Source organism: Oculina patagonica, chromosome 11 (assembly GCF_052425735.1).
Source record: "Oculina patagonica isolate OP01 chromosome 11, crgOcupat, whole genome shotgun sequence".
Taxonomy (NCBI): Eukaryota; Metazoa; Cnidaria; class Anthozoa; order Scleractinia; family Oculinidae; genus Oculina; species Oculina patagonica.
Window position 1 is genome coordinate 5,517,068 of NC_135768.1, and position 27,109 is coordinate 5,544,176.

Consider the following 27,109-nt stretch of genomic DNA (forward strand, 5'->3'; position numbering starts at 1 on the left):
AGCTGTCAAGTCCAATATAGTCAGTTCATGGACGTTTCTTTACTTTCCTAGCTATCGAGAGCGCAAAAACAAAATTCTCTTTATACACCCCCGCCCTTCGTGCGTTCACGCCAGTTCAGATCCCTTCGGTATATTATTACTATGAGTTCGTTGCCTTCGAAGCGCTTACGGTCCCTGAAGAGAGAGCCTGCTTGCAGGCTCCGTGTGAGATAATTATGATTAATCATTTCTGGATCTTATATCACATCCAGTGAAGACGTAAAAACATTACCAACCAAAACATAACATGACGTGCTACTGCGATAGCACATGTTGATTATCCAATCAGAGACCCTGGTTATATGATTCTCCCTATCTAGTAAGGAGGCAAACAACGGTTTACAGTACTTTCCAGCTCTTTACAATGATGTGTCAGTACTACAATTAAATTTTTATCAGTTGCTGCTGCAATAAAGATATCAAACAAATGTAGCTGAACAAGTTGTGGTCATTTTTATGACGTCACTAGTTACTATAGCAACAGTATAAGCTGATAAAACATCCTTAAATTTCGCTTTAGGTTCTTAAAACTCAAAAAACGAAATAGTAATTTTAAATGCACGGCTAGTACGACGGCACTTGTATTGGACAATTTATTTGGCCGATATTTCGACTAGTCAACTAGTCTTCTACAGGGCCAGAGCTGGAGCTCGGTGACCCACATTTTTTATTTTGGAGTACTGATCAAAATTAAGAAACAACTTTTTGCAAAGTTAAAAAAAACTCCTCGGAGCGGTTTCAGTCATTCAAAGCCACCTTAAATTTACGAAAATTGTGCGTTGTGAGCCTCCTTAATAACTTTGAATAGATGCCCCACTTGAAAGGTCGCATAAACATCACGTGACCTGTGATGAAAGCGCTTAAAAGTCTATTTGTCAAAGTCATATTGGACATTAAATATATCTGTATGCATTGTCGCCGGTCGCAAACACGCAAATAAAAATGTCAGAGACAGATCTGGACATTCAAGAAGCTGAAGAAGAAGTTCCAACTTCTTTTGAAATTGAGGACGAGGTACAAATAGAAAGTAAGTACAAAGCTTATATAAAGATTAGATAAAATTGTTGTGGTTGGTTCCAAACCATGTATTGAAGAATGTGACAGTCTTAGTATATTGTGTAGCATCTGCAATCATTCAGTCGGCCAAAATCTAAGCGCAATTCGTAGTTGTTGAGGTGCAAGCCAAAATTTGTTGGAAAATGTTGCTCAATAACTATGCCAAAATGTTTCATTTTTGGCGTGACGTGATGTTTTTGTGTGTGATTGATGTTATTTACGCGTTAAACTAACACGCGAGTTGTTTATCGACCTCTAGAACACAATTCAAAAAGGGAGCAATACAAGACACGTTACTTTCAATTCTTATTCTTCTTGATTTCAGTTTAAATCTATCATTTAACAGAAAAATCTTATTTTAATAACAATAAAATTAATATTAGCAGTAAACATTTGAGCTACTACTGAAAGGTTTGTTGCCATTGGTAAAAGGTTGAAGTCTAGTCAAATGCGAGAACATTCTTTAGCGACTAGAACCTCTTGATTCATAGAGCTTCCACCGACGTCCACTATAATGAAATATATTTAGTGATTGAAGTTACTTTCCAATGACGAACTGCGTTCTCGGGCAAGAAAATGGACATGACTTGTTGACGTGCAATTAACCTCATGATAAAATACGGATTTTTGCAAACACCTGACATCTTCTGTGCATTAACCCGCTAAAACATGTCTAAAAGTCGCTAACGAAGTCAAACTTAATTTAAATGCAGACAACTTTATCATTTTATCGATAAAATGGCAACGATATAGTCGAGAGTTTAAATTTTTGTGGGAAAACAACGCATTTTTAAGAGCCATATACTGCATTGAAAAGTTCTTTTTGTCGTTAGAAAGGTGATGGGAATATTTTACTTGTGTATTTCAACGCTTTGGTTTACAAAATCTATGATAAAAGCTAAAATAAACAAAATGATATTTGCGTATTCGTGGCAAACATCGAATTCTAAAAATTACTCCATCGCTTCTGCAATTGTTATGGTCTTCACTGATAAAGCAAACAGTGTTTTTTGTTCAGTTCAAAAGCAATTCCATTACTATTGCGAAAAACAAAGCTTGATAGAAGATGTTTTTGTAAGAAAACTTTTTACTGATCCAAACTCGAGAACTGGGGTACGCTGAATAGATCATGTGATAACTCACGGGAAAGCTGGTATCGCAGTTTGTTACAACTCATGTAAAACAACGATTACAAACTACAAATCGATAATGTTATTAAATAGATTTAGCCAAGCGTAAAAGCGGAGCTCCGCGGTTATTTACTTCGCCCTTTTCGAAAATCTGAATTTACTGACCGATAACAAAAAAAAAATTTAGCACTTGAGCCCGCGATTTAATGAAATCCTTACTTGGTCAGTGGTAAACTTTAAAAAACATTCGACCTCGATGAGTTCTATATGTGATACTGGTCAGCGGATACCTTGTTTTGACAGCTGTCATTTGACCATGACATGGATGCCCAATATCAAAGATGTAAGCTGACGTTAACCATAACCTCAAACCTATTTCTGGAGTATGGCCGCCATGTTGGGGCGACGTCGTCGTCGCTAGGGCGCACGCGCCTGCGAACCATGCCGCTAGCCATGATGACCATGAAAAACCAAAAGCATCGGTTCTGTTAATTTTCTATGGGTATGGGGCTCTGCTCTGCGGCCCTTCGGGCCGCTGGGAGCTCCGCTTTTAACTTTGGGGTTGGTAGGACGCGATTCAGCATATAAGACATGCATAAAAGCTCATGATTGTCAGTAAGTCAGTTCAGTCGTTTCAAAGCTCGGAGATTTTTCAGACTTCTTGAGACATCAGATTTTCACTTTCACGAAATTGCAGCCACAGAGATTTAAAATAAACCAAAACAACTTCAACAAAACGACGTTGTTAGCTGTCGTCATGTCCACTGCAAGAACACATAAGGTTCTTTTTTTACGCCGTTTGATTTAACAAGCTCTCACACAAAACAGAAATACTTTTTATCGAAGAGCAGTATACATTTTTCCTATTCGCTTTTTTCACGATCCCATAATACATCTTGTTTACCCCCCAAAATTTTTGCAAAACATTGTTTTCAATTTCTCTTGGGACAATTGTACGTCATTGTAAATCCCAAGAGAAATTGAAAACAATGCTTATGCAAAAATTTTGGGGGGTAAACAAGATGTATTATGGGAACGGTGAAAACAGCGAATACTGATTTAATCCAATTCTTTGTTTGCGATAAACCAAGTAGGAAAGTCAAAGCAGTATGAAGCCATACTATACCGAATGAACGCGGCACTTTATAAGTACACTCCACAAGTTTGAAGTACTATGGTCTTTTACGACTAGCATCAAACACAAAACTCTCATTCTGATTGGCTAATAAAGCTGTGTGGTATATTAAGAAGCTTCTGACTCGACTATCAAATGGCTTCCTGGCAAACTATGTATAATATATCCCGCGAATATATACATAGGATGCACAGAAAACTTACCAGTAATACATTAATTTCATGTCATTCATGGTTAATGTATTGCCTTACTCGTGAATTCCACGTCAGATTTTACTTGAAAAACCTATATCAATACTCTCAAGCTTCCAAATTCGTGTACTGAATATCCGATTTTTCACCTAGCTGGCACCTTCGCATAATATCTTTTATAGCTACCTTAACAAGTCCAAATTTACCAAGAACAAAATGATTTTCACGTTTCCTCCAAATCGACACAACAGATATCTTTGAAAACTGCGTATAGCCGGTGTGGTATTATTTTGTCTTCTTTCCCTTATAATATAGTTAGTGCGCAATAATAATATTGTACTATAAAAAAGGCAGCCAAGCAATCTTACAAAAATCATCGATTTCTTGTTACACTTCTATAATTCTTTACTAAGTTAAAAAAAAAAATGTCTTGACAGATAAACCTCGATGTCTTTCAGAAGTTCTTTTCCAACCTAAGTGGGAACTGTAACACTGAAGTTAATTTGTTTCGGTGATCTTGTATTCGAAGAAGCTTTTAAGGCAGCATTGTCACGTATTTAGATTTGCTGAAACACGCTAACTGAATATAATAAAGCATTAGGTTAATATTTGGCCCAGATGTTGGCTTCTAGGTGTCCAATCAAAATACTGGAAAGAGTCAGCGATCTTTGTCGTGATACATAATTGCCATTAAATGACATGAGAGGACCGCATTTCCTAGACTCACAATTATAGGTGATAACCCTGCGTTGAGACAACAGAATTAGAAAGTTGTGCCCATGCTTGATTTGAGACGGGCTGCGACGGCGGTGACTTAATCAGTAAGCTGAAGATGAAGATTACATATCGATTAAAATTTAGTTGATAAACATCGCGGTGTTACGATTGTTAATGTTTGTTCTAAACGTGTGTTAATTATAAATAAATGAACTGATACATATTCAAATTCATATTCAATACTTAGTGCATATTGAACGCACACAGATGCTGTAAATACATCGAAGTTTCCTTTGGAAAAAATGAAAGAATGTAACGTGATTTGTTTACCAAATTGTAAACTACGTCAATCAAAGCTGTCAAATTTTAAAAAGAAGTAATTGATGTGAATGGCCGTAAATAAATAATATTAAAAATAGTATGCAAGTCTATTATTTATATCTACATGATGACTTTTTAAAGCAAACCGAAGGCCCGGCGAAGAAACTCATCAAAACTCAGTCTTCTTTTAAAATACAGTTTGATTAGGATGAAATAAATATTACACTGCACATTATTGCTAATCGAACTGAATTTAGTTTAAAGAAAAAGTTTATTGATGATTAATAATTATCCCTAGGCATAGTAGTTGATTAAGACGGAACTTTTTGCTTTTGATGCTTAACTCAGTATTTCTGCACTCGTTATGGGGGGGGGGGGGGGGGGTCCGTTATGTTACAATAGAAATGCTTAAGTTTAAAAACTTGTTTAGGTCCAGTGACCGACAAAAAACTACAAATTATTTTATATCAGAAACCTATTATTTCTGCATGCGGGCAATATCGAGGTAATATTGGGTATTTCTCCAGTTTTTGTCGACATATATAACTTAAGTAATGCACATAACCAGTTTGCAGGGTGAGCACAATCACGTCGCAAGCTTTCACGAAAGAGCACCGCCTTTACCTAACGAAAATGTCCGAGAAAAAGGCAAATTCGCATATTAACATCACTTCTAATCCACTTTTATATTCGTCTCCAAAAGGCCGCAGACCTTCCCAAGCTAGAGGAAATCGTTTGGTAAGCAAGAGTGGCAAAGTTAATTTACGCTCTTCCAAAGTACCTCAGAAGAGAGAACGATTCTTGGCCGATTTCTTCACATCGTTGATCGACGCAAAATGGCGCTGGGTCATCGCGTTATATTCTACGGGTTTTATCTTCAGTTGGTCGTTCTTCGGGACTGCATGGTTTGTGATCTTTTGGCTCAGGCTAAACTACGACCCTGGCGTACTTTGTGTGGAAAAAGTTGATTCTTGGACATCAGCGTTTTTATTCTCTGTTGAAACTCAGACCACGATTGGATATGGCGGACGACAGGTATAATTTCTATTGTGTTCTTTGTTGGGTTTTCTGTCGTATCATTCTACTGAGCACTTCACTAGGTTTGTTCAGCTTCATTGGGTTTGTTCGGGTTTGAAAGCCATTTAAATGCTTCCGTATTAATAGCAAGTATTCATTTCACCTCGGCGAGTATATTCTTAAGCCTGGTTTTCACTAGCGACGCAAGCACAAGCGCAAGGATAACAGCTCTTATTTCTCCGTGAAAAAGGCTTCGACTCAAGCAAAAGCACAAGTGCATTGCATTTGGATGCTTGTGTTTGAGCTTGCGGCAAGCACAAGCACAAGGATCAAAATCTGTCCTTTTTGAGTGATCACTCTTGTGCTTGCGCTTGTGCTTGCGTCGCTAGTGAAAACCAGGAAGAAGAAGAGGTAAATGGGCATTTGCTATTTTACCCTGAAACGTTTTATTCAGTCAGATAGTTAAAAAATGCGTAGTTCTTCGATGCACAAAATTGAGACGCGTTGTTCCAGATTTATCACTGTATGCTAACAAACCCAGTGAAGTAAGCCAAACAACCCAACAGAATTTAGGAAATTATGACTGCAAGAGAACTCTTGAGTTTATTACACAATCTTTGTGACAATCTTTTACACAATTTTTGCGAAGATGTTTTTGTAGTCTTTTGACACTTGGTTTGTTTGATGCATGCTTCAAGTCTAGGCAATATCAGACCAAGTATTTTATACAAGGACCCTCTCTAATTATCGGAATTTTGTAAAAACCACTCAAAGTAAGAAAGATTCTAGCGAGACAAAATCTCGTCACTGTCTGCTTAAATGGGCGGATGTTTGGCAGTTGAAAAACTTTGAAAAAGTAAATTTAATACCGATATAAGATAAAAAGAGTAGTGCTTACTACGTGAGACGCCCACTAAGTGAATATTACAAGAAGTGTGACATTAAGCATGTCAGTGCTGAGGCGAAACTACCGAGATAAGGAATAGATATATTGCTGCAATATGCGCCAATACTGGGACAATATTGGTTCGTTTTACCCGCCACGAAAAGCGGAAAGGAAATGTCACGTTGTAAAACTGATTGAAGAGAGTTAAACAAAACTTTTTATTTCTACATTTGAAGAGCTCATCGTTTTAACCGTGGAAGACAATGGTCATATTTAGAATCCCAGAAAAAGATTTCAAAAAAACAGATAAGGATCAATAGATGAATACCATTTCTCCTAAGAACAGTCATTATGAAGTTGAAAGGTGGAATATATCAGTCGTGATGACGTTAATAAGTCCTTAAGTTACTATTGCAGCTATCCAAAGTATTGCCTTGATGCAATTATAGCTATTTTGGGTGATTTTTTCCTCGTTGAATTGCTGCGTAACGTTCGGTGCAGTTTTAGTGAACGCTTTTTTCGCATTCCAACACAAAAGTCACTTATTTGTCACGAGATCTTTAATGATGCGACTTCTGTCTGCATTTAGTGCCATGGCGTTTGAAAGTCTAAAAGAAATCTATTTAATATTGAATCACATCTGAAGCTATAGCTAATATTAAAGGAACATGGTCACGATATTTTAAGTCATTTTTCTGATTACTTCCAAATTGAAGGAAACCTCGAAATAATAGTTGTGTAATGCAGGAAAACAACAGAGGAGTAAAATAACTAAGGATGGTTTCGACTGACGAAGATTAAGACGGATTACGAACGACAAACATGAAAAAACTTGCCAGTTTTTTCAAGATGAGTTGTCCGTGACTGAGCTCCTTTAAGCAGCAGGAGAAAACATTCATGTTCATTCCTTAAAAAGTCGAGCAGCAACGACCTGTCATACTATTTTAAAGCAGCAGTTAAAAGCTTTGTCCCAAATATAAGTTTGAAGTATGGTCATTTGATAAACTTGATAAAAACTTCATATTTAAACTTCATATTTAAATGACAAATCCTGTCTTTTTTACTACAGATAACCCCAGAATGCCCAGAGGGTGTGGTATGTCTTCTACTCCAGTCTCTCACGGGTTTCTTTCTGTCTACGTCCCTCCTTGGTCTCATTTTCGCGAAACTTTCCCGTCCTCGTCCCAGGGCCCAAACGGTGATGTTCTCGAAGCATGCTGTTGTGGCTGCATGCGACGGATTCTTGTCTTTAATGTTTCGTGTCGGTGACGCGCGTAAAAGCCAGTTGCTTGACGTGGCAATCTCCGTCCATTGCTTCCGTTTTCGGTCCACTGCGACGGGTGAAGAGATTTTGGTCTCTCAACAAGAACTCCCAATCACCACCGAACATGGAACCGAGGTTGGCGAACAGATCAAACCATTCTTTCTTTTGCCTCTGACAGTCGTGCATGTCATTGACGATCGTAGTCCGCTGTACGACCTCGGGGCTCAAGAACTTGCAAATTCCCGGATGGAAATCATCGCTGTTCTTGAGGGCGTCGTTGAATCAACAGGCATGGTTGTCCAAGCCAAGACGTCTTACTTGGCGGAGGAAATTCTTTGGGGTCAGCGGCTTCGACCCATTTCGTTATCTCGTGGCAAAAAGGCAGACCTGTCGTCCTTTGATAAAACGTACCGTGTGAGAACGCCATTAACTTCGGCCAAAGAATATGACAGATCGAACAAAAAGGGGATAAAAGTCGACGAATATAGAAAGTCAACAAAGGAAAACACAGACGTGTCGAATGGAGGTGGAGATTGTCAAGTTTGGATTCCCATGGAACCAGAATCATCGACAGAGAATCATAAACATTACGGTAATAACAACTGCGACATTGTTTGACAGCATGGTGCATAGCCGTGTCACACCCGTGTTGAAAAATTTACGATTACCCCCATTTTATTCGAGCTGCAAGACTGAGTTTTTCCAGGAGCCCATTAACTGGTTTTTCCAAGTTGTTTGTTAGCAACTATGACATCTCTCCAAGAAAAATACGCAAAAAATGAAAGACCGACAGTATTGACTGATGCTACGGTTGTTCTAGGAGAGACCAGTTAATATTTAACGTATCACCGTGACAACTTGATGATGCGGAAATTTGGGATTGTTTTGCATAGAAGGAGAAACCGGAATTTCTTTTTTCAATTTTAAGGGGTTTTTAATTGCAGGAAGTCGAAAGTAATCTGGAATTGCTTTTGATATTGTTATCATCTAATTAACCAATTAAATGCAACACCAAAATCAATCGAAACTTGGTCGACGGTCATATGAGTTTTCAACCTCGATCCCAGGCTTTCTTTCCTTTTCCTCGGAAATATAGAGAGTGAGTGCATTACGTGGTATAATATGTCATCAGGTGTCTCACAATCGTCTTTCTTCATGAACTGAGTGCAGAAAGGTCACTCCCATTAAGCAATGTAAATGCTTTCGTTTGGGTTCACGACACTCAAGAAATGTAAGGAAAAAAAAGAAAGCAAAAACAGAAACAAACAGCAAAACATTCAGGTCGAAAAAAAAAAAAAACAAGCAGAGATCCTGCAAATTAATCACGTTTGTAACATATCAATGATATTTTTTTGATTATATTTTATTTCTATATTTTTCAATACAAAATGCAGCCTTCTTACTCTTTCATATTTTTAATGTATCAAGTTACTTTTTTGTGCATTAAACAGTACAGTAAATACATTTTAATTAAAGCGTACTTTAGTTAAATTAAGGCTTGGCACAATTCAATTTTATTTTAATTACAATTGTAAACTAAAAGTAGTGAGAAAATATATTTCTTATTTTTTTAAGTAACAATAAAAACACAACTTCATTTATATACGGCGGGTCACTATTTCACGACCTTAGCTGATGGTCACGTGTATGCATGTGTGTGTGGGGGGAGAGGAGGGGGAATAGCTGTCATCAATACCCCACCCATCCCCTCCTGTTAGGACTTTCCTCAGCAATTGCATACACATTAATAAACATACCGTAAAATTAGCAAGGGCTCGAACCAAAACTAGTGTTCCTAGCATGGAAGCTTTTGATGAAATAAAAAAAGGTGACACTTGGCGAGTAGAATGAAAGCAGCAACTTTGCACTCAAGACAGTCAAAAACGCTACTTTGTCGAATCTCACGGTCACCTGAGCCGCAACTTGGAAGTGAGCGTAGGCTACCGCAATTACTTAAACCCCTCAATTTAGCTTTACTGAAAAGCATACAGTTGATGATATTTGTAGTTCTAGATAGATTCTTAACTGCCTGTTTATTCCAGTTTATTTTACAAACCAAGCAATTTGTGTATCCTGCAAATTCCTATTTATTTACAGGCGCGAAGCTGAAGCTATGGCAAGCAGTTCATTTAGCAAGCAATTGTCTCCTTTACACTGCTGGCGAGGTTTTTTACTTCCTGTTCTAGCTTAATTGCACTCCCCACAGAGCTGGAAGAGACTTTTGTCCCACACATTGTGCTATTGCAGTCTCCTTTCAGTAACACTAGTCCAGCGTCCTTAACCTTGAGGCATTTTATTCAATTGTAATAGCTTCTCCGGCTTTACCATCTTTTGCACTCTCTACTACCCTGATGTTGTACCGATGTCTTGCTCATTGTTATGCATGAAGAAATCATAGCATCTCTCTATTTCTGTCGCATCGTGTTGGTTACTTTCTGCAAGTCATCCATCTTTGTTAGCACGCTTTTTAGTCCTCATCATCTGATAAATCTTCGTCAAAAGCATGTCTCCGATATCCTTCATCTAGGAAAGCGCAAAGAGATTCAATACACTCCTCTGTACTCTTTTGAGCACTAAATGTGCAGTGGAATGGCGCGAAAGACTGGGTTCTAACCTAACGGGGGTACTTCCAGTCGTGGACCATACGGGGGATTCCGACCGAATAAGGTGCCTTTTTCAGGCTGTCGGTATATGAAAGGGTAGGGATTTCACGTGTGGAGTATGCAAAAGCGTAGGTAAAACGCAGCCTCGTTCCCAGTCGTCCCCGCAAAGCTTGTCGGGAGAAATCGCTGCCGCGAATGGTTCCAGGCCTCCTCCACTTACTGGCAAAGCACGAATTGACCTGGGGACGAGGCTTGGGAAGAAGGTCATTTAGGTATTCAAAAGGCCAAACGCATGCAAATAACACTTTTATTGTCTTCACTGCGCCTTGATGTACAAATAAACCAACCTGAATCGAAGCCGTAATCTTCGTAGAATTTTCTGTCCTGTGACGAGTCTGACCACTGTTCATCTTCATCTGGGTAATCATTTCTCCAGTTTCCCTCATCTGCAAAATTTAATTAAAAGAAAGAAGTTCCTTTGTGGATTTGATTTATGCGTCAAACTTCTAAGAACGATTTTCACTTATGTGTCAAATGTTATTCGCGTTTGCTTTGGTTTTGCTTTACCGCGCTTTGTGATTGCCTTTAATACAGCCCCGAAACGATATAATCTGAGGAACGCTGATTTTAATATTCCACGTTTTCGCACAGTACATTATGGAAAACATTCTTTACGATATTTCGGGCCTTATCTATGGAACAAACTAGACTACAGTGATAGAGGGAAACCTAATGTCACGAGTTTTAAAAACAGTATTGGGAGAAAAGACCTCACACGTCTTATACAAACTGAGTGTAAATGTGACATATGCAGCTAGCCGATATACATTTTTAAATTTTTAATTCTTAACTGCAATTTTTATCTTTCACCTACTTTTATTATAAAATTTTATATTCTATTGTCATTTATTAATTTATTCATTTATTTATCTATTTATCTATGTAGTACGGTTCTTTTTTTTCTTAGAATTTAAGTGTAAATAGTTTAACTTTAAATAGCTTAGATATATTTTAATGTAAATAGTGTCTCCAATTAGTTTTTTTAAGCTAAAGTATTTCATTCATTTCTTTAAAAAAAATTGCGCCACTTTCTCAACCAATCAGAAGTAAAACCAAAAACCAATCACGACTTGCTAGCACACATTTTCTCGCGCTTCGTGCCGGCTACATGTATTTGCTTCGAGTTTTGACTAGTTCACTGTATTGTTTGCGTTCTTTATGATTAGCCAGAGTGATAACTTTGGTTTTGATTTTAGGACACTCATTGGAAATCCCGCTGTAAATGTCCATATTACTCCAAACTAACAAGTTCAAGATGACCAAAATATACCATCCACTGGTTCTAACTTTCAAGTCTGTGGGTGAAACCCTAGTGTGTGTGACCATTCAAATGAAAGTTACTGAGCAGTACTTTTATGTGGTAATTACATTTTTCAGTTTCTGCTAATAAGAAAGTTTGAAATGATTGGAGATAAGCATTAACCCAAAGGGAGTTTCTTTTTTAAAAAAATGAGCACGCTAACATGCGAACGTTTACTTTTGCATAAAGGATTCTTATGATCTTGTTCTGGATGAAGCGCAACTCGACGATGCTTGTGATCACCTAGGGGAGTTTCTTGAGAGTTATTGGAGAGCAACACATCCACCGAATCAACCAGGCAGCAGGCTGCCGACTGTCCAGCCGTCACCATCAAGCCAACAGTATCACACTGTGGCCTCAAATGAACGACCCAGTGTCTACCTGTGACAACTGTAGCATTGCGTTACACGTTGCGTTACAATGCAACTTCGATTTTGCCCAAGAACAACTGGACAGAATTTACTACCCAAGATGCATGTCAAGCTAGTCTATGTATTCATGGCCATTGGGGACAAAAAAAAAACAGTTAGTCAAGAGAATTCCGACATTTCACGGTACAGACAAATCCAAAACTCACGAAGTGACATTGAAGTATGCAGTGAATGTGTATTGCCTGGCGCAGATGCTGGGCCTTAATCGAGAGAGACCCTTGGTCGAGATGTACAATGTATCAAGCTACGACAAGGCAATAAGTATCATAATCAAAGGCAGCTCTGCTTTGGAGAAGGCAAATGAATCAGGCTTGTAAGAGGAGTATTTTTAATCATTTATTAATAGTTTATGAACTAGGAACTGGAGAACTGAATGTATCTTGGGTTGGATTACAAATCCATAAGGTGGATAATTCTTTTTGTAAAGGTTCGCGTCAAAATCTTAGCCAGGAATTCAAGGAATTCAATTTGTTTCTTTTGATCTTGGAATGGGTGGGAAATAGCAGAATCTATTATGTGTATGAAGTTCTAGAGCTTTCTCTGTTAGCTAGCTAGTTACAGATGGACTGACAAAACTGCACTGTTGCCTCCTTGTCATAGAAAGTATTCTGTTTTGTCCAGCAAACTACTTATATAGGCATTAGGCTTTTTTTATCTCAATACTTGCCCTACCATACTCTCTTCTCCAAGTTAGCGTTTCGGTTTACAACCAGCTTGCAAGCAGGTTTATACAGGTTTTTTTATGTTTTGCACCAGTGACACTTGTGCAGCTGTTGGGTGAATGTGGTATTTGTGATGCGTAAGAGGAGATTAAGTGGTGGATAGTGTACTGGGACGAGTAAGTTTAATAAATCTTTCTGTAACAACCAAATCTCCAAATCCAAGAAACGTCTCGCTTGAGATATTTGCTGCGTAGTAGTTTAGGTGTTTTCTCTTTCTACTGGAGGGAAGCTTTGACTTGTACATTTCGCTTTGTTTTTCCGTATATCTCAATTTTAATTTGTTTCTGTCTGCAAGCGACAGTGCCCATCAGTTCCTATTTTTTCGTTACAGTGTCCGCGGCATCATTCGGTTTAGCTGTCAATAGAAAAATATCCTTAACTGCAATTGGTAGGGATAAGGGTTTCACATGTCGGACGATAGTAAAGGGTAAAGAAAAACTGGCATTTATTGATATTTCAAAGGGGCGTGACAAGTTTCGGGCTAAGAGTCTCCCAGTTGAGTCTTGTTATTTCATCTTCACGCCGGCAAAAGAAAAGATTTCAATCGCGATTGTCCTCCACTTTTATAGAAAATCAGTAGAAGCGTCGAAGTGTTTCACCACTGCCAGTGAGTGATTGGCGTAGCCAGCCCATAGGCCCGTAGGCCCGGGCCTACAAATTTTTTAGCCCAATCGTATTTTTAAAATGTATGATGATAGAAAATATTCCGGCTGAAGCGCTGTTAAGATGAAATGGAAAGCAATTTGTGACGTACATTAGCGTTATATATTTCGCAATTACCATTTCGCGATGAGATCATGGCTCATCTAGCAAGTGCAAACTCGGCGGCCTTCTAGACTAGCGAGATGACGGACAAACCCACAATGGCATACGCCGCAACAGACAAGTGCGTCTATTTTGGAATGAGTGAAAACTGACACAATTGAAGAACTTATTTCTGAGAGTCTTGATCCAAAAATATTTCCGCAGCAGACTTCCTCCGTCCCATCCCCCTCGAAAAGCGACCCTTACGGCCGATTGACCAGGCCTACAACCCTTCAAAAAGCTGGCTACGCCCCTCGCCACTGCTAAGGTCCGAAATTACCGTATTTGTCATGTAGGCTTGAACTTAAGCATTATTTAAGTTTACATTAAAATACAATACCTAGGCCTGTCTCAAGTTCTGTGTCTTTAGATGAACTTAAATTGCGTATGAAACACAAAAGTTATTTTCAGGAATTCTTCTACTGATTGAATATTTCATAGCAGGATTTATTCCTAGAACCGAACAATGTATATACATTGCCAAGTTACTTTCAGTTGAAAATCGAATTTCAAAGCTCTTTCCACCATGTGCATGCCAGTGTCCAAAATCCAATTGCTTGGCACAGAAGTAAAAACGTATGCTAAGGTAATCTTAAAGAGATTGAGACATAACGCGGCCAGAAAATCCTTTTGCATCGAAACCAAATCAGTTTTATTTCTGGCCTAGGTGAAGTTTTTTAAGTTGCCAGAGTTTCAAGCAAGATTATTTTTGAAGATGAAGTATTCAACATGACACGAGCATGGGACAAAGAAAAATTCTGAGTACCCGACGGGAATCGAACCCATGGCCTCCCAGATACCGGTTGGGCGCTCTAACCAACTGAGCTACGTGAGACTCGTTGTGAGCTGGGCCATTTACTAGGTTGATAAGTGACACGCGTCCTGCATACTGCTAGGATCAGCAATGTCGAATTCATCAAGTTTGTAGTAAATAAGCGCGAATTTGAACGCGAATTTGAGTGGGTGCTTTTTACAGAGGCAGTCTCTTAAAATAGAAAGCGAGTGGCTAAGAATACAGAAGGTATCAAGATAGAAGACGATAATAGAAAAGCTTAAGTTGTAAAAGAAAAATTGAATCTTCTAACGCAGAAACAACATTTGCATAAATCACTTTAATTTATTCTTTACAACATGTTTCAGCCCACAAATATGTATCACTGCTTTGGATTAGGTCAGCAGTACGCGTAGCCTCCCACCTTGTCGTTCTTAGGGGCCGAGTGGGAGGCTACAGTACGCGGGGTAGCCTTCAGCAGCTGGGATGCATGGACGATCCGATGGACAGCTTAAGCTGCTTTCTTCAAATGCGTTACACTCTAGGAAAAAAGGAATGAATGCTGAAATACAGAAGAAGAAGTATATACAGTATTCATTTTTGTAGTGTTAATATTACCTGGCAAACTGCTGAAATCAAATTGGACCCCGAAATTGGACACACCATCTTAAAAATATTAATCATCAAATGTAAAGTTAAGAATGCCCTGGCATAAATAACCCTGACTGTAGGAGGAAATTCACTGAATGTCAAAAAGATAATGTATTATCATTGAGTGCTCTACCTCGAATGACAACACATCAGTTGGTTTGAATTTAAAACACATTGTCATGCAGGGATGCAAATATTTTTTTTCACTTAAAATATGTCCTACTAATAAGACACCTTGGTCAAACAAAACAAAATTTTGGTCGGACATCACCAAAAACAAAAGGTTGAATTTTATTCACTATTGCCAGAAAATGATTTACGATAAAAACAATGTCCAGATATTATGTCCGACCACGCTTGGGATTTCGTCGGACATGAGCAAATTTTGGTCGGCCAACGTCCCATGACCGACTGTTATATTTGCAGCCCTGCATTGTTCTCTTCGACTTAGTTCTTTTCTTGCCACAGTATCCCCGCCGCTTTGATCGTTATTAACAATCATATACACACCACGGTGCTGTGCGAATGATTGGCATAGTTACAGGAGATGTATGTCCCCTATTTATACCTGTCCAGTTGGTTTAAATATTGTATTTGAAAAATAAATCGTTCCCCTCAGCTAAGATTCGATTGTTCCTTACCGCAATTACTCCACCGACCAGACTGGTAGGGATTATCCCATGCACACCACGGTCTGTTGTGATTGCCATAGGTACAGCCATGGTATGTCCTACCACGATACTCGAATGGAAAAACACAATCTTCCGCGGTCACTGCAAGAGAAATGTTTTGAACTTGAAATTCTAATTGTTGCCTGCTAGTTACCTATCCTATGCACACCATGGTCCGTTATTACCGGGGGGGGGGGAAGAAAGTCGGCACTTATCTTTGACGAGGGTCCTGAAGGGGTAAAATGGGAACTGGGATTTGCCCATTTTGACTGGGATTTGCCTATATTTTCACTGGGAAAATGGGATTTAGGTCACTGGGACAGGGATTCAAAAACAAAAAATGGGAATGGGAAGCGTGTCAGTACATGACTAAACCTGCATATTTTGGGCTCTATAATGTTATGTTCTTAAAGTCCCGCACTGAATAGTTAAAACGCTGAAAAACTTTGAAACGAAACGACCGCACTGCACGAGTGTCCATCAAGTCTCGACAAGAGAGTATAAGGGGACCCCTTATCCTCTCTTGGTCTCGATCAATTTTCGTGTAAGTGATTAAGTTACTCAGCGGAACAGCTATGACTGAGTATGAGCACATATGGAATATTTAAAAGAAGTGACAACAAGTTGTTGTCAGTCAGGGTAGTGGTAGGTACGGGATAAAAACTTGATAGCTTTAGTTAAAGCTTCAAAAAATTTATATTATTCTCTACAAGACAAACGAACAAATGAAAAGTGATGTTCTCAACAATATTAGTGATAATAACTAGCAGAACATGATTTTGGGTAGTCCAGTCATTGAACTCTCCCTTCTGCGACCCAGGTGCGAAAAGAAAGTCCAGGATAACTTGCATGTACATGCTTTTAAAAAACAAACCAATGAAAAACGACAGAGACGTGTGGCGTTTCTTACATGTAACGTGTGCGCTAGGGTAAAAATAGTTCGCTAAAATGAAAAATTCAACTATGCAACTAAAGCCCGTGATCTGCAAGGAAAAATTTTGTAACCTTTGTCTAAAAGGTACTAAATCCACAAATACTAAATTTTTGAATTTATCATCATTTCTGTGCGCGTGCGTCCAAAGGTGCTACGGAATACGGTTTGGTTTCCCCCTTTTTTGTAAGGGGGGGGGGGGGGTGGGACGACGGATTTCAGTGCAAGTTACTCTGGACTCGCTCTTCCTGCGCCTGGGTTCAATCCCTATATAGGGTACCGAAGGGAAAGTTCAGGGAGTGGACTACATTTAGGACAATAAAAAACAGCACATATATAATTATGCGCTTGAGACCAGATTTTCCACACACTGGGAATTTCACTGCTGGGACTGGGATTTAGACAAAAAATGGCTGGGAAATGGGATTTGGGCAAAATTTGGGCTGGGAAATGGGATTTGGTACCCCCCCTTCAGGACCCTCTTTGACGGCATAGCGGGGCCGGGAAACGGTGCAAGTCTGTGTCAATCAAGCCGTTGCTAAGAAACACGTCACCCAAAGTTCCGTTTTTCTCAGAAAGACTTTAATATCAATGACTGCATGCGTGTGAAACGCGAATAGTGGCGGTTTTTGTGTTTGATGTTTCACGCTGCTAAGCTCCGCTAAGATGTTTTTTTGCATTTTCAGACAGATTTCTCACCTGATGTTTCACGTCACTGAGAATGTTTTGGCGGCGTGGAATAACAAGCGAAAATTTTGTCACGGTTGACATTTAACAACCAAAAAATGGTAAACCATTTCAGAATCATTGGAGTTATTTTTATTAGTATAATTCGCAAGCCTTACTTTTGCCAGACTGGTCACCGTTATCACGGTTTGTTGTTTTGATGTCCGGCAAACTTCAAAAGAGCAAACAAAATGCAAATAGCCATTGTGTTTTGTACTCGGTCAAGACCAAAACATGCGAACTAAACAAAGAACTTTGTCAAGCTATTCACTATGCTCTTAGCAACCATTCGATAGCTACTGCGCACAATCGGTTGCCCGGCACCGCTGTGCCGCATTTTCGTGTCGTGTAACAAAGGAAGTTTCTTCCCCCCCCCCCGGTTATGACTTTCCAACGTACAGTCGCTGAACGTTTTGCCATCATACACGAAATTAAAACTGACATTGATAACGACCCGCGATCACTGCAAAAGAAATATTTCGAATGCTAAGTTTATATTCGTGCTTCGCTGTTAACATGTATAATTTGTACACTACAAGTTTTAAATTATTATTATTAATCTGACATAATTTACCCTCGCGGTTTGCCCCTGCACAGATATTTTAAAACCACAAGAAATACCCGTTAAAACCGTGCTAACCAGAGGGGGTCCTCTGGACGAACATAATATTTCCTATCTTTAAAAATATTAACAATGGTATATGCACAAAGTTTCCTTGCAAAAAAAATATTAATGTAAACTTTTTTGAAGATCTAAGTTGTACTTTAGATAAATAGCACATCGACAAAATAGGAAGCTGAATGAGGGAGGCTAAATGCACGCTCCTTTAACTTTGATTAAGATGGTAGTGATAATAACTTGGTGAAAGAAGACTTAAAAAGGAGGTAATATCATGCTACACAAATTCAGTGTCGATAAGCTAATTGGATGAAAAGGAGTGGATACATTTGATATTTTCTCATCGATAAAATCGGACCAGCAGTGCCTGGATACAGTTACGAAATGCTGCCTGTCAATCTGTTGCTAAGAATGATGTCAACGCTACGTCATTTCGCACACTTACGATGAAGCGCAGAATAAACCAATGCCAATAAAACATTTCGCATTAAACTACTTAAACTCTGTTTGTTCTTCCAGCTGAGTATCTTGAAAAGCAGCATTAAAGTCGTTAAGAGATTATGAAAACTCCATTAAACCTGAACCTACTTTCACAGGCGAGAAAATCTCGAATAAAGGATTTGACCAGACAGTATTATCGATTGGATTGTTTTTTGCCTCACTGAAATGATGATTCATAGTTCTTGACGCCCAGCCCTGAGATTTTCAGTGATAGAATCCCTTATTTTGATCTACTTCTTCGCCAAAGCATTCGATATTTCGTTGAAAAAATACTTTCTTCTCTCGCTGACGGAACATGTTGCAAATGGGGCCCTTTCTTACTTTCTTAATATTACAGTTTTTTAACCAACCACTACATTAAAGCCAAATTTTAGCATCATAAACTATTATAGTAGATCTAACGTTTGCATAAATGTGATAAAGTTTGGTTGAATTACAAAGATACAATAAAGTTTCCAACTTTGCGTAGTGCAAAAAGGCGTTTTCGTCAACTGGAAACCTTAACTATATAAAAGTGTATACAAAAACTGTTAAAATTTTTGCACGCGCTATAACGACTTTACATTTTACGTTTGCAAGAGAGCGAATACGATGAGACGTGATTGGCTCTTAAATAACCATATGGTGCCAAAATGTTGTGACTACGAAAAATACGGCCTTACCACGACAAAGGGAACTTTTGTCAGTAACCTGAACGCGGTTTAAATAGTTATAAAAACGCTCGTTGGCGATGGCTGGTGACGATTTACGCACAACACAATGAAAGCACTGCCTATTCTCAGAAAACGTGAAAACCGGGTTTCAAAAAATAAAACTAGGGCTTTTTAAGCGAAAGAGAGAACGAGGTTACAAATGTGCCCATCGTACCTCTAGAGAGAGAGAGAGAGAGAAAGAGAGAGAGAGATTAACATTGCACAAATTAAAAGGTTAAAAGTGAATTTGGAAACTTGTAAACCATTAGTCGGTTACTTTATGGCAAACATCGATGGAACGACTTACCGCATGAGCAGAGCATCACCAAAACAACAAAGGACAACACCACAAGAATCTTCATTGTTGAAAATTTCTGCTCTTGTTTATGATCATGGCAAACCAACTTGTGTCCCTCAGAAACTCGAAAGAAGTTTGCTTGTTCAGTGAAAACGTCTGGAGCTTTTGATGGCTAACCTGATAAATTAGAGTATCGAATACATGGACACTTCTATTCCTAAAAAAATTTTTAATTAAAGGTTTTGTCTTAAACAACACATAGAAGAGAACGTTGCGTGCTACTCGCCGCAGTATAACTTGTCTGACATTAAAATTAGGGATTTAATTTTGTTTTTTATCCTTACTACTCTTGTTTGTAATTAAACGAATACTTCTTCCTATTTCGAGTAGCATTAAAACATTTATAGCAAGGTCTCCTTTGGTACGGGTTCTTAAACTTCATTATAAAGAGGAAAAGGAAAGTTAAGCAGAACCGTTTCTAGTTCGATAAAGTTTGGACCGAAGAGTTGTTCGCAAATTAAAATGCTTTGTTTTTCACTGCTCACAGTGACTCACAGACTGTTCACAGTGACCAAGGAAAAGAAAACGTCGTATGAAATTGTTTTCACTGAGCTTGAAGAAAAACGATTTTACAATAATAACTTTCTTTTTCTGTGACTCGCCGTTCTACGATTAAATATGTTTTACAACCTTATAGTATGTTTCTTAAACGAAAAGGAACTGCTTTCAGAAGGAAAGTTCCTCGTGTACTCGTTTGGCATTATGCAAAAAAGCGAGCAACTTTGTTAATCAAATGTTAATCTTTTGACATGACTCACCAGAATGTGGCTTTGTCGTTGAGTTTTTCTTGTTCTTCTTTAGTAAGAATTCGTTACTGGTTAGCTCTTTGTGGAGAACTGAATGTGATCCGTGGCTTTCGGAGTTTTACTAGGCCCCATTTAGCAACTGATAAGATATAAAATTGACATCTGTCAAGGAAGAAAATTGTTTTTAAGTGCTGCTTTACAACTAAAGAAATGAAATGCTATGAATAAACACAAAACGACCAATTCCATACCTTTGCGGCTCCAGTTGCACTTAAAGAAATAAAGAACTTTTTAATCTGTTATAAAAATTACTATCGAGAAAAGGAAAAAATTACTTAGGGAAACGTTTAAAAAATGTAAAAAACATCGCTAGGTGATGTGTCAAACAGAGTATTTTTAGTGATCAGTGTCAATTGAATCGTGCTATACAATGATTGGCCACGCTTGCGTGAATAAATTTCCTAACAGCTGACGATAATTGTATTTCGCTAATTCTTTATTCATTACAATTTAATGCCAATAAAATGATACTTACACAGACAAGAATAACAAACCTAATAACCAAGCGGTATAATGGTTTCCCAAGAATATCACGCAATGTTATTTTCCTTGAAAGTGTTCTACCAACTTTGAAGTTTGTTTTAAGCTTAAAGTACATAAAAGCAGAGAATTAATGTATTTTTCTAATTCTATTCCTATTAAGCAAGTAGCTTGAAAGTGTTCTACCAACTTTGAAGTTTGCTTTAATCGTTAAATTACATAAAAGCAGATGATTATTGTACTTTACTAATTCTTTAATGGTTTCAAAGGAATATCACGCAATGTGATTTTCTTTGAAAGTGTTCTAACACTTTTGAAGTTTGTTTTAAGCGTTATATTACATAAAAGCAGATGATTATTGTATTTTACTAATTCTATTCCTAATAAGCAAGTAGTATAATGGTTTCCAAGGAATATCACGCAATGCTATTTTCTTTGAAAGTGCTCTACCAACTTTGAAGTTTGCTTTAATCCTTAAATTACATAAAAGCAGATGATTTTGTAGTTTGCTAATTCTATTCCTAATAAGCAAGCAGTATAATGGTTTCCTAGGAATATCACGCAATGTTATTTTCTTTGAAAGTGTTCTAACACTTTTGAAGTTTGTTTTAAGCGTTATATTAAATAAAAGCAGATGATTATTGTATTTTACTAATTCTATTCCTAATAAGCAAGTAGTATAATGGTTTTCCAGGAAAACAGGTAATATCCCGGTTGTCTATCTGAACGATCTTACAGAGATTTACATGTCCATTGTAAATTTCCACTTTTCCAGTGTGCCTGTTACTCAGTCTCGCTGAATGTTCTGGAGTGGGGATTGGAGATCATTGATTTTATTGTTGTGCCCCCCTCAAAGACAAGACAAAAACTCCCGGACTAAAACTACACAAGACTGGGTGAGATAATATCGTACGGCCTGAAACTCGAGGTCCGTATTTCGTGCCATGTCTACATCGAAAATTGATATAAGCAATAAAGTTTGTTTTATGCGCTGAATGACATTAAAGCAGATGATTATTGTTTCAAGGAAGAAAAGGTGGCTCGTAATAGTTTGGTCAGAATTAGACATGCCCGTCTTTGGTATTCTATCACAGCTATACCAATAATGTTAAGGAAAATCTTTTAGCACAAACGTAAACAACATTTACCAATGAACAATTTGAGGTCATAGTGACGTCAAAATCTGTTTCCATGGCAACGTCATATGAGGTTAAAGATACACTATTTTGGACCTTTCGAGGCTAATAACTCAAAAACTACTCGGTGAAAGTTCTTCTTTTTTACATATTTTTATCCAACTGATAAAATAAACATTTTTGCAAATTTTTAAAAAAATCTGTCAAAAGGATTTGGAGCTACGTTATTTTTGCATAAATTTAAGGTGGCTCTGAACATTTCTGACAGAATTTTTTTAAAAATTGTCAGATTGTTTCTTTTGTCCTTTAGACAAAACTATATGAAAAACAAAAACTTTTACCGTCTAGTTTTAGAGTTAGTAGCCTGAAATGGTCAAAAATAAGGTAGCTTTGACCACTTTTGTAGTTGCCATGGCAACGAATTTTGACGTCACAGTGACTCCAATTTGTTTATTAGTAAAACCTTTGCAAGGATGTTCTAAAAGTTAAACCTCAACATTACAGGTTTAGCAGCAATAGAATGCCAAAGACAGGAATGTCTAAACTACTACGAGCCACCTTAAGTGCTGCCTTACAACTAAAGAAATAAAATGCTGTGAATAAACGACTGTCTTTGGAAATGTAAAAACGACCAATTCTATACCTTTGCGGCTCCAGTCGCTATTAACAAAATAAAGAAATTGTTATTTTGTTATAAAACACTATCCAAAAAAGGAAAAGAAATATTTAGGTAAACGTTAAGAAAATGTGAAAACAACATCGCTTAGTGATGCGTTAACCGAGTATTTTCAGTGTTCAGTGTCAATTGAATCGTGCCATGTAGTGATTCGCCACGCTTGCGTGAATAAATTTCCTAACTCAGCTGACGATAATTGTATTTGGCTAATTCTTTATTTATTACAATTCAATGCCGATAAAATGATACTTACACAGACAAGAATAACAAACCTAATAACCAAACGGTATAATGGTTTCCCATGAATATCACGCAATGTTATTTTCCTTGAAAGTGTTCTACCAACTTTGAAGTTTGTTTAAAGCGTTACATTACATAAAAGCAGAGAATTAATATATTTTTCTAATTCTATTCCTATTAAGCAAGTAGCTTGAAAGTGTTCTACCAACTTTGAAGTTTGCTTTAATCGTTAAATTACATAAAAGCAGATGATTATTGTACTTTACTAATTCTTTAATGGTTTCCCAGGAATATCACGCAATGTGATGTGAACGCAATGAAAGCCACTCCGGAGCTTCACCGCGGTCAAACGTCTCAGGCAGGTTTTCTTTCCATTTCGGCGTTTTTTGTTCGTATTGAAGTGTTAGTATGAGCAAGGATAGATAAAAATAGTTGCTGAGTGTAAGCATAATCCCATTTCCTCAGGTAAACGAGTGTTTTTACTTTTTAAATGTTCCGCATCCGAACCAAAGTGCTTTGACAAATGGCGCCGACAAGTCCGCATATCGCTATTTTCAAACACGTGGAACTTTTTCAGTAAAGCTTCAAAAAACTTAGTAAACCCTCAGAATACTGGTAATGTATCGAACTTTGAACTGTGAAAATTAAAACCTTATCTTTGCAGTACTTTTCTTATTTTTTGCATATTTCTGTCGTTTGACCGCGGTCGACTCCGGAGCATGTGCGGGACTGTCGGGTAGATGTACAGGTTGACAGTCAAGTAGCGATTGACACGTATAATGGCCAAGGAAGTAAAAACTCTCCTCAACTGACGGCAGCCACAAAGGAACTCTATTTCACTGTTGTTAACCAAAATATGCAGTTAGAACTGTCTCATATGGTGTCAGATCGAAATGAGGCCGATGGCCCGTCGAGATGCCTTTCTGCGTTGGATTCAACACTTTCTCCAAGAGTGTGGGAGTTAATTGAACAGACATTTGGTGGTCTCTGTGGTCATACATTCGATTTGATGGCGTTGGATTCTAACGCACAGTTATCCAAAGGAGGAACCCCTTTGCCGCATTTCACCCCGTGTCCTAGTCCTCAGTCTAAGGGTGTGAACTTCTTCGCTCAGGACATTAATGATTTCGGACCTGCTATGGCCAACCCGTACATTTTCATTCACAATTGTGGTTCCTGAACTCTACCCGCGACCATTCTGGTGGCCAATTTTGACAGGTCTTTCTCGGAAAGCAATTTGTCTAGGTTCAGAGGGTGATTGGGATGTCCTTAGATACCCGTACAGGTCCGGGTACAAGCCACGGGTTTGTCCTTTCAAGCTTTGGGCTTTTAGAGTTTCGAAATTCTAACCAACTAAAGTATGGTTCAAATCAACGAAGTTGTCCATATAGTCTTGAACATTGTTCGTTTTCTTTTTGACTTCAGTCTCTACCAAGAATTCCCAAGTTGTTCCAGCCATCGGTGGCTTGCCCACGTTGCCAGTACCCAAATGATGAAGGGTTTCGATTTTGCCAGAGTTGTGGTTACAACAGGAAGACAGTTGTATTGGACAAGGATGATGCTTTGAAACTTAAACATAAGGTGGATGAAGAACAGATTGCAGCGCGAGTTAAAGAGTTGATACAAACACGTAACACTACTCGATATGCGAAGCAGAAGACAGCCTTGGAGATAGAGTTTTCTCGGTTCCTGTTATCTTTATCGTGTCAGAAAACTTTTAAGTTCAGCTTTACCGTGTGATGTCGTGGCGTTTCTAGTGTGGAAGGATCAGGATGGAAGAACTTTGGTTCATAAGCCAAATTGTGAGTTTGGTTTACAGCGTAAGCGAAGTCAATGTGCTTGTCCCAAACGACTTGCGTTTGGTACGGTAGACTCCTTAATAGGAAAACTTAGAGCAATTTTTATCCAGCACGGTAGGGGAGCAGAATGGCACTCTGTATTAGGTGTAGGTAACCCTGCTTCCTCTAGGTCAGTGAAGGATTATTTGGCTAATGTTCGTGAGGAGCAGTTGAGGGCACGAATTACCCCGCGCCAAGCAGATCCGGTTCTGCTTTCAGATGTTGAGATCCTTTCACGGCATATTCAGTCAAAATTAAGAGATCCTACTTTAGATCCTATTCAGGTTTTTGTGTTAGCCAGAGATCAAGCTTTCTTTAAGGCCCTGTTTTTCTCGGCGGATCGGGTAGCCGACCTGTTAGGTATTTCCACTCCGGCAATTTTGCGCTTTCCAGATAATTCTGGATTTTTTGTTTAATCATGTATGGACAAAAACACGGAGACGCCAACGTTTTTGCATTCAAGAGGAGTTCGAATAAGATCGTTTGCCCACTGGGGTATTGAGTTCTATTTCAAGATTTGTAGACTGTTAAACATTCGGCTGTCTTCAGGTTATTTATTTCGCTCCGTGTCTAAAAAAGGTACGGTAACGTCTTGCGCGTTAGACCCTTCTGCGGCTCAGGCTAGGTTGGACACACGTGAAACAGTTGCAGGGGAGTCTTTCGAGCACGCGTTTCACTCTACATGGTTTTAGAAGTGGTGCCGCTATTTCAATGGCTCTTGCAGATGTCTCTCTTAATGATATAATGGATCATGTAGGCTGGAAGTCTAGCAAGACGGCCCTTCATTATATTAAGTTGAAACAGGTTCTTAATCCAGCAGGTCCAGCGGCAAAGTTAGCGGATTTAGATAAGGACACGGGTAAACACTATAAGGTAACCAATGAATTGACAGGTTTTGTCACTGCGTTTCCGGAATAAATTGTCAGTTCAAAGTGCAGTGCCTTTAACACTTTCAAGTTAGTTTAGAGTGTTATATATGTTTAGAGATATTTAGGATAAGGTTTGGAGAGGTAATAAGGAATAAATATAGTGTTGATGTGACAGTGGTCTGTCTTCTTGTTGGAGCGGTGCGGTGAAGGGAGGAGTTGTGCTTCCATATCTCATTAATGACAATAACCAAGGCGGAATTATACACTATCCAGACCAGGGGGGCGGAAAGTGCCCGCGCCGACTTTAAACGTTTAAACCTTTTTCAACATTCAACCAAACACTGCTAAACTTTGCAACTGTATCTAAAATATATTTGGAAATAATTTGATATGACAGGTTGTTGTGTCAGAGACTTGATGTTGCCATGGAAACGGCATTTTGAGGGACATGTTTTACCAAATTTGCATTTTTTGTGTTTTTATAGATGAAAATTAACTTTAATGCAGTTATTTTTACCTTTTGGGCATTTTTTGCACCATTTTATTGTTTTTCAATACTTTTTAGTAATTTTTGGCGGTTTTCTTACGTTTTGGAAAAATTTTCAAATCCAAGATGGCGGATCGAAGATAACAAATATGTTGTCGATTTCTGTGATGACGTACTTGTCCTTTCTCGCGATCTATGTTCTTGGAGCATTGGATTTTCTTAAAGCCCATGCTTCAAAGACTACGTGTGCCAAATTTGGTTCTTTTGTCCGGAGTGTAACGATAATTTTGCTAACCCGCTAGACTATTGAGGCGCAACTTGGAAGTGAGCATGGACTACCGCAAATCCTTACACCCCTTAATTTAGCTTTACTGAAAAGCAAACGGTTGATGATATTTCTAGTTCTAGATAGATTCTTAACTGCCTGTTTATTCCAGTTTATTTTACATACTAAGCGATTTGTGTATTCTGCGATTCGCTATTTATTTACAGGCGCGTAGCTGAAGCTATGGCAAGCAGTTCAATAAGCAAGCGATTGTCTCCTTTACACTGCTGGCAAGGTTTTAACTTTCCTGTTCTAGCTTAATTGCACTCCCCACACAGCTGGAAGTGACTATTGCCTGACACATTGTGCTATTTCAGTCTCCTTTCAGTCACACTAGTGCTGCGTCCTTCGCCTTGAGGCATTTTATTCAATTGTAATAACTCATCTTTCATTTCCTCCGTACTCTCTACTGTCCTGATGTTGTACCGATGTCTTGCTCATTGTTATGCATGAAGAAATCATAGCATTTCTCTATTCCTGTCGGATCGTGTTGGTTACTTTCTGCAAGTCATCCATCTTTATTTGCACGCTTTTTAGTCCTCATCGTCTGATAAATCTTCGTCAAAAGCATGTCTCCGATATCCTTCATCTAGGAAAGCACAAAGGAAATGAGTCAGTACCTTCCCCTGTTGTACGCTTAATGAGCAGTACGATA

The 27,109-nt window shown here is 38.4% G+C and overlaps 2 protein-coding genes and 1 long non-coding RNA gene across 7 annotated transcripts in view; 1 reads left to right on the plus strand and 2 right to left on the minus strand.

Annotated features, from left to right (window-relative positions):
* Positions 1–846: 846 nt before the first annotated feature.
* Positions 847–8,374, plus strand: LOC144630775 (inward rectifier potassium channel 2-like). The gene is made up of 3 exons (XM_078489142.1): positions 847–1,066; positions 5,293–5,624; positions 7,562–8,374. Exons 1-3 carry the CDS (start codon positions 982–984, stop codon positions 8,372–8,374), a joined length of 1,230 nt encoding a protein of 409 aa, XP_078345268.1. The 5' UTR covers positions 847–981.
* Positions 8,375–9,708: 1,334 nt separating this feature from the next.
* Positions 9,709–27,109, minus strand: part of LOC144630601 (putative RNA polymerase II nuclear localization protein SLC7A6OS) — a 29,253-nt gene continuing 11,852 nt past the window's right edge. Inside the window, exons 11-12 of one of the 3 annotated variants that reach the window (XR_013566579.1) lie at positions 26,551–27,043; positions 9,709–9,781 (exon numbers count right to left, since the gene is read on the minus strand). Coding sequence is in view for 2 of the 3 variants with exons in the window: in XM_078488974.1 (XP_078345100.1) it covers positions 10,224–10,279; positions 10,707–10,805 (155 nt within the window). In the remaining variant the exon portion in view is untranslated. The other 2 variants (XM_078488974.1, XM_078488973.1) reach the window with 2 other exon arrangements.
* LOC144630631 (uncharacterized) lies at positions 14,774–22,808 on the minus strand. 3 transcript variants are annotated; one of them, XR_013566584.1, is made up of 5 exons: positions 22,663–22,808; positions 20,356–20,505; positions 19,547–19,714; positions 15,741–15,872; positions 14,774–14,989 (listed from the first exon to the last, which is right to left on the minus strand). It is a non-coding gene; the product is annotated as an uncharacterized LOC144630631 (long non-coding RNA). The 3 variants fall into 3 exon arrangements; XR_013566586.1 differs by having other exon boundaries at positions 20,356–20,482; positions 22,663–22,681; XR_013566585.1 differs by lacking the exon at positions 22,663–22,808 and adding an exon at positions 20,595–20,976 and having other exon boundaries at positions 20,356–20,482.

What these genes read in the sequence shown, in the direction of transcription:
- LOC144630775 (XM_078489142.1), top strand. Translation starts at nt 982, where the DNA reads ATGTCAGAGACAGATCTGGACATTCAAGAAGCTGAAGAAGAAGTTCCA. An exon ending in GGACGAGGTACAAATAGAAA is followed by an intron (nt 1,067 to 5,292) that starts GTAAGTACAAAG and finishes CGTCTCCAAAAG; the next exon opens with GCCGCAGACCTTCCCAAGCT. An exon ending in TTGGATATGGCGGACGACAG is followed by an intron (nt 5,625 to 7,561) that starts GTATAATTTCTA and finishes TTTTTACTACAG; the next exon opens with ATAACCCCAGAATGCCCAGA.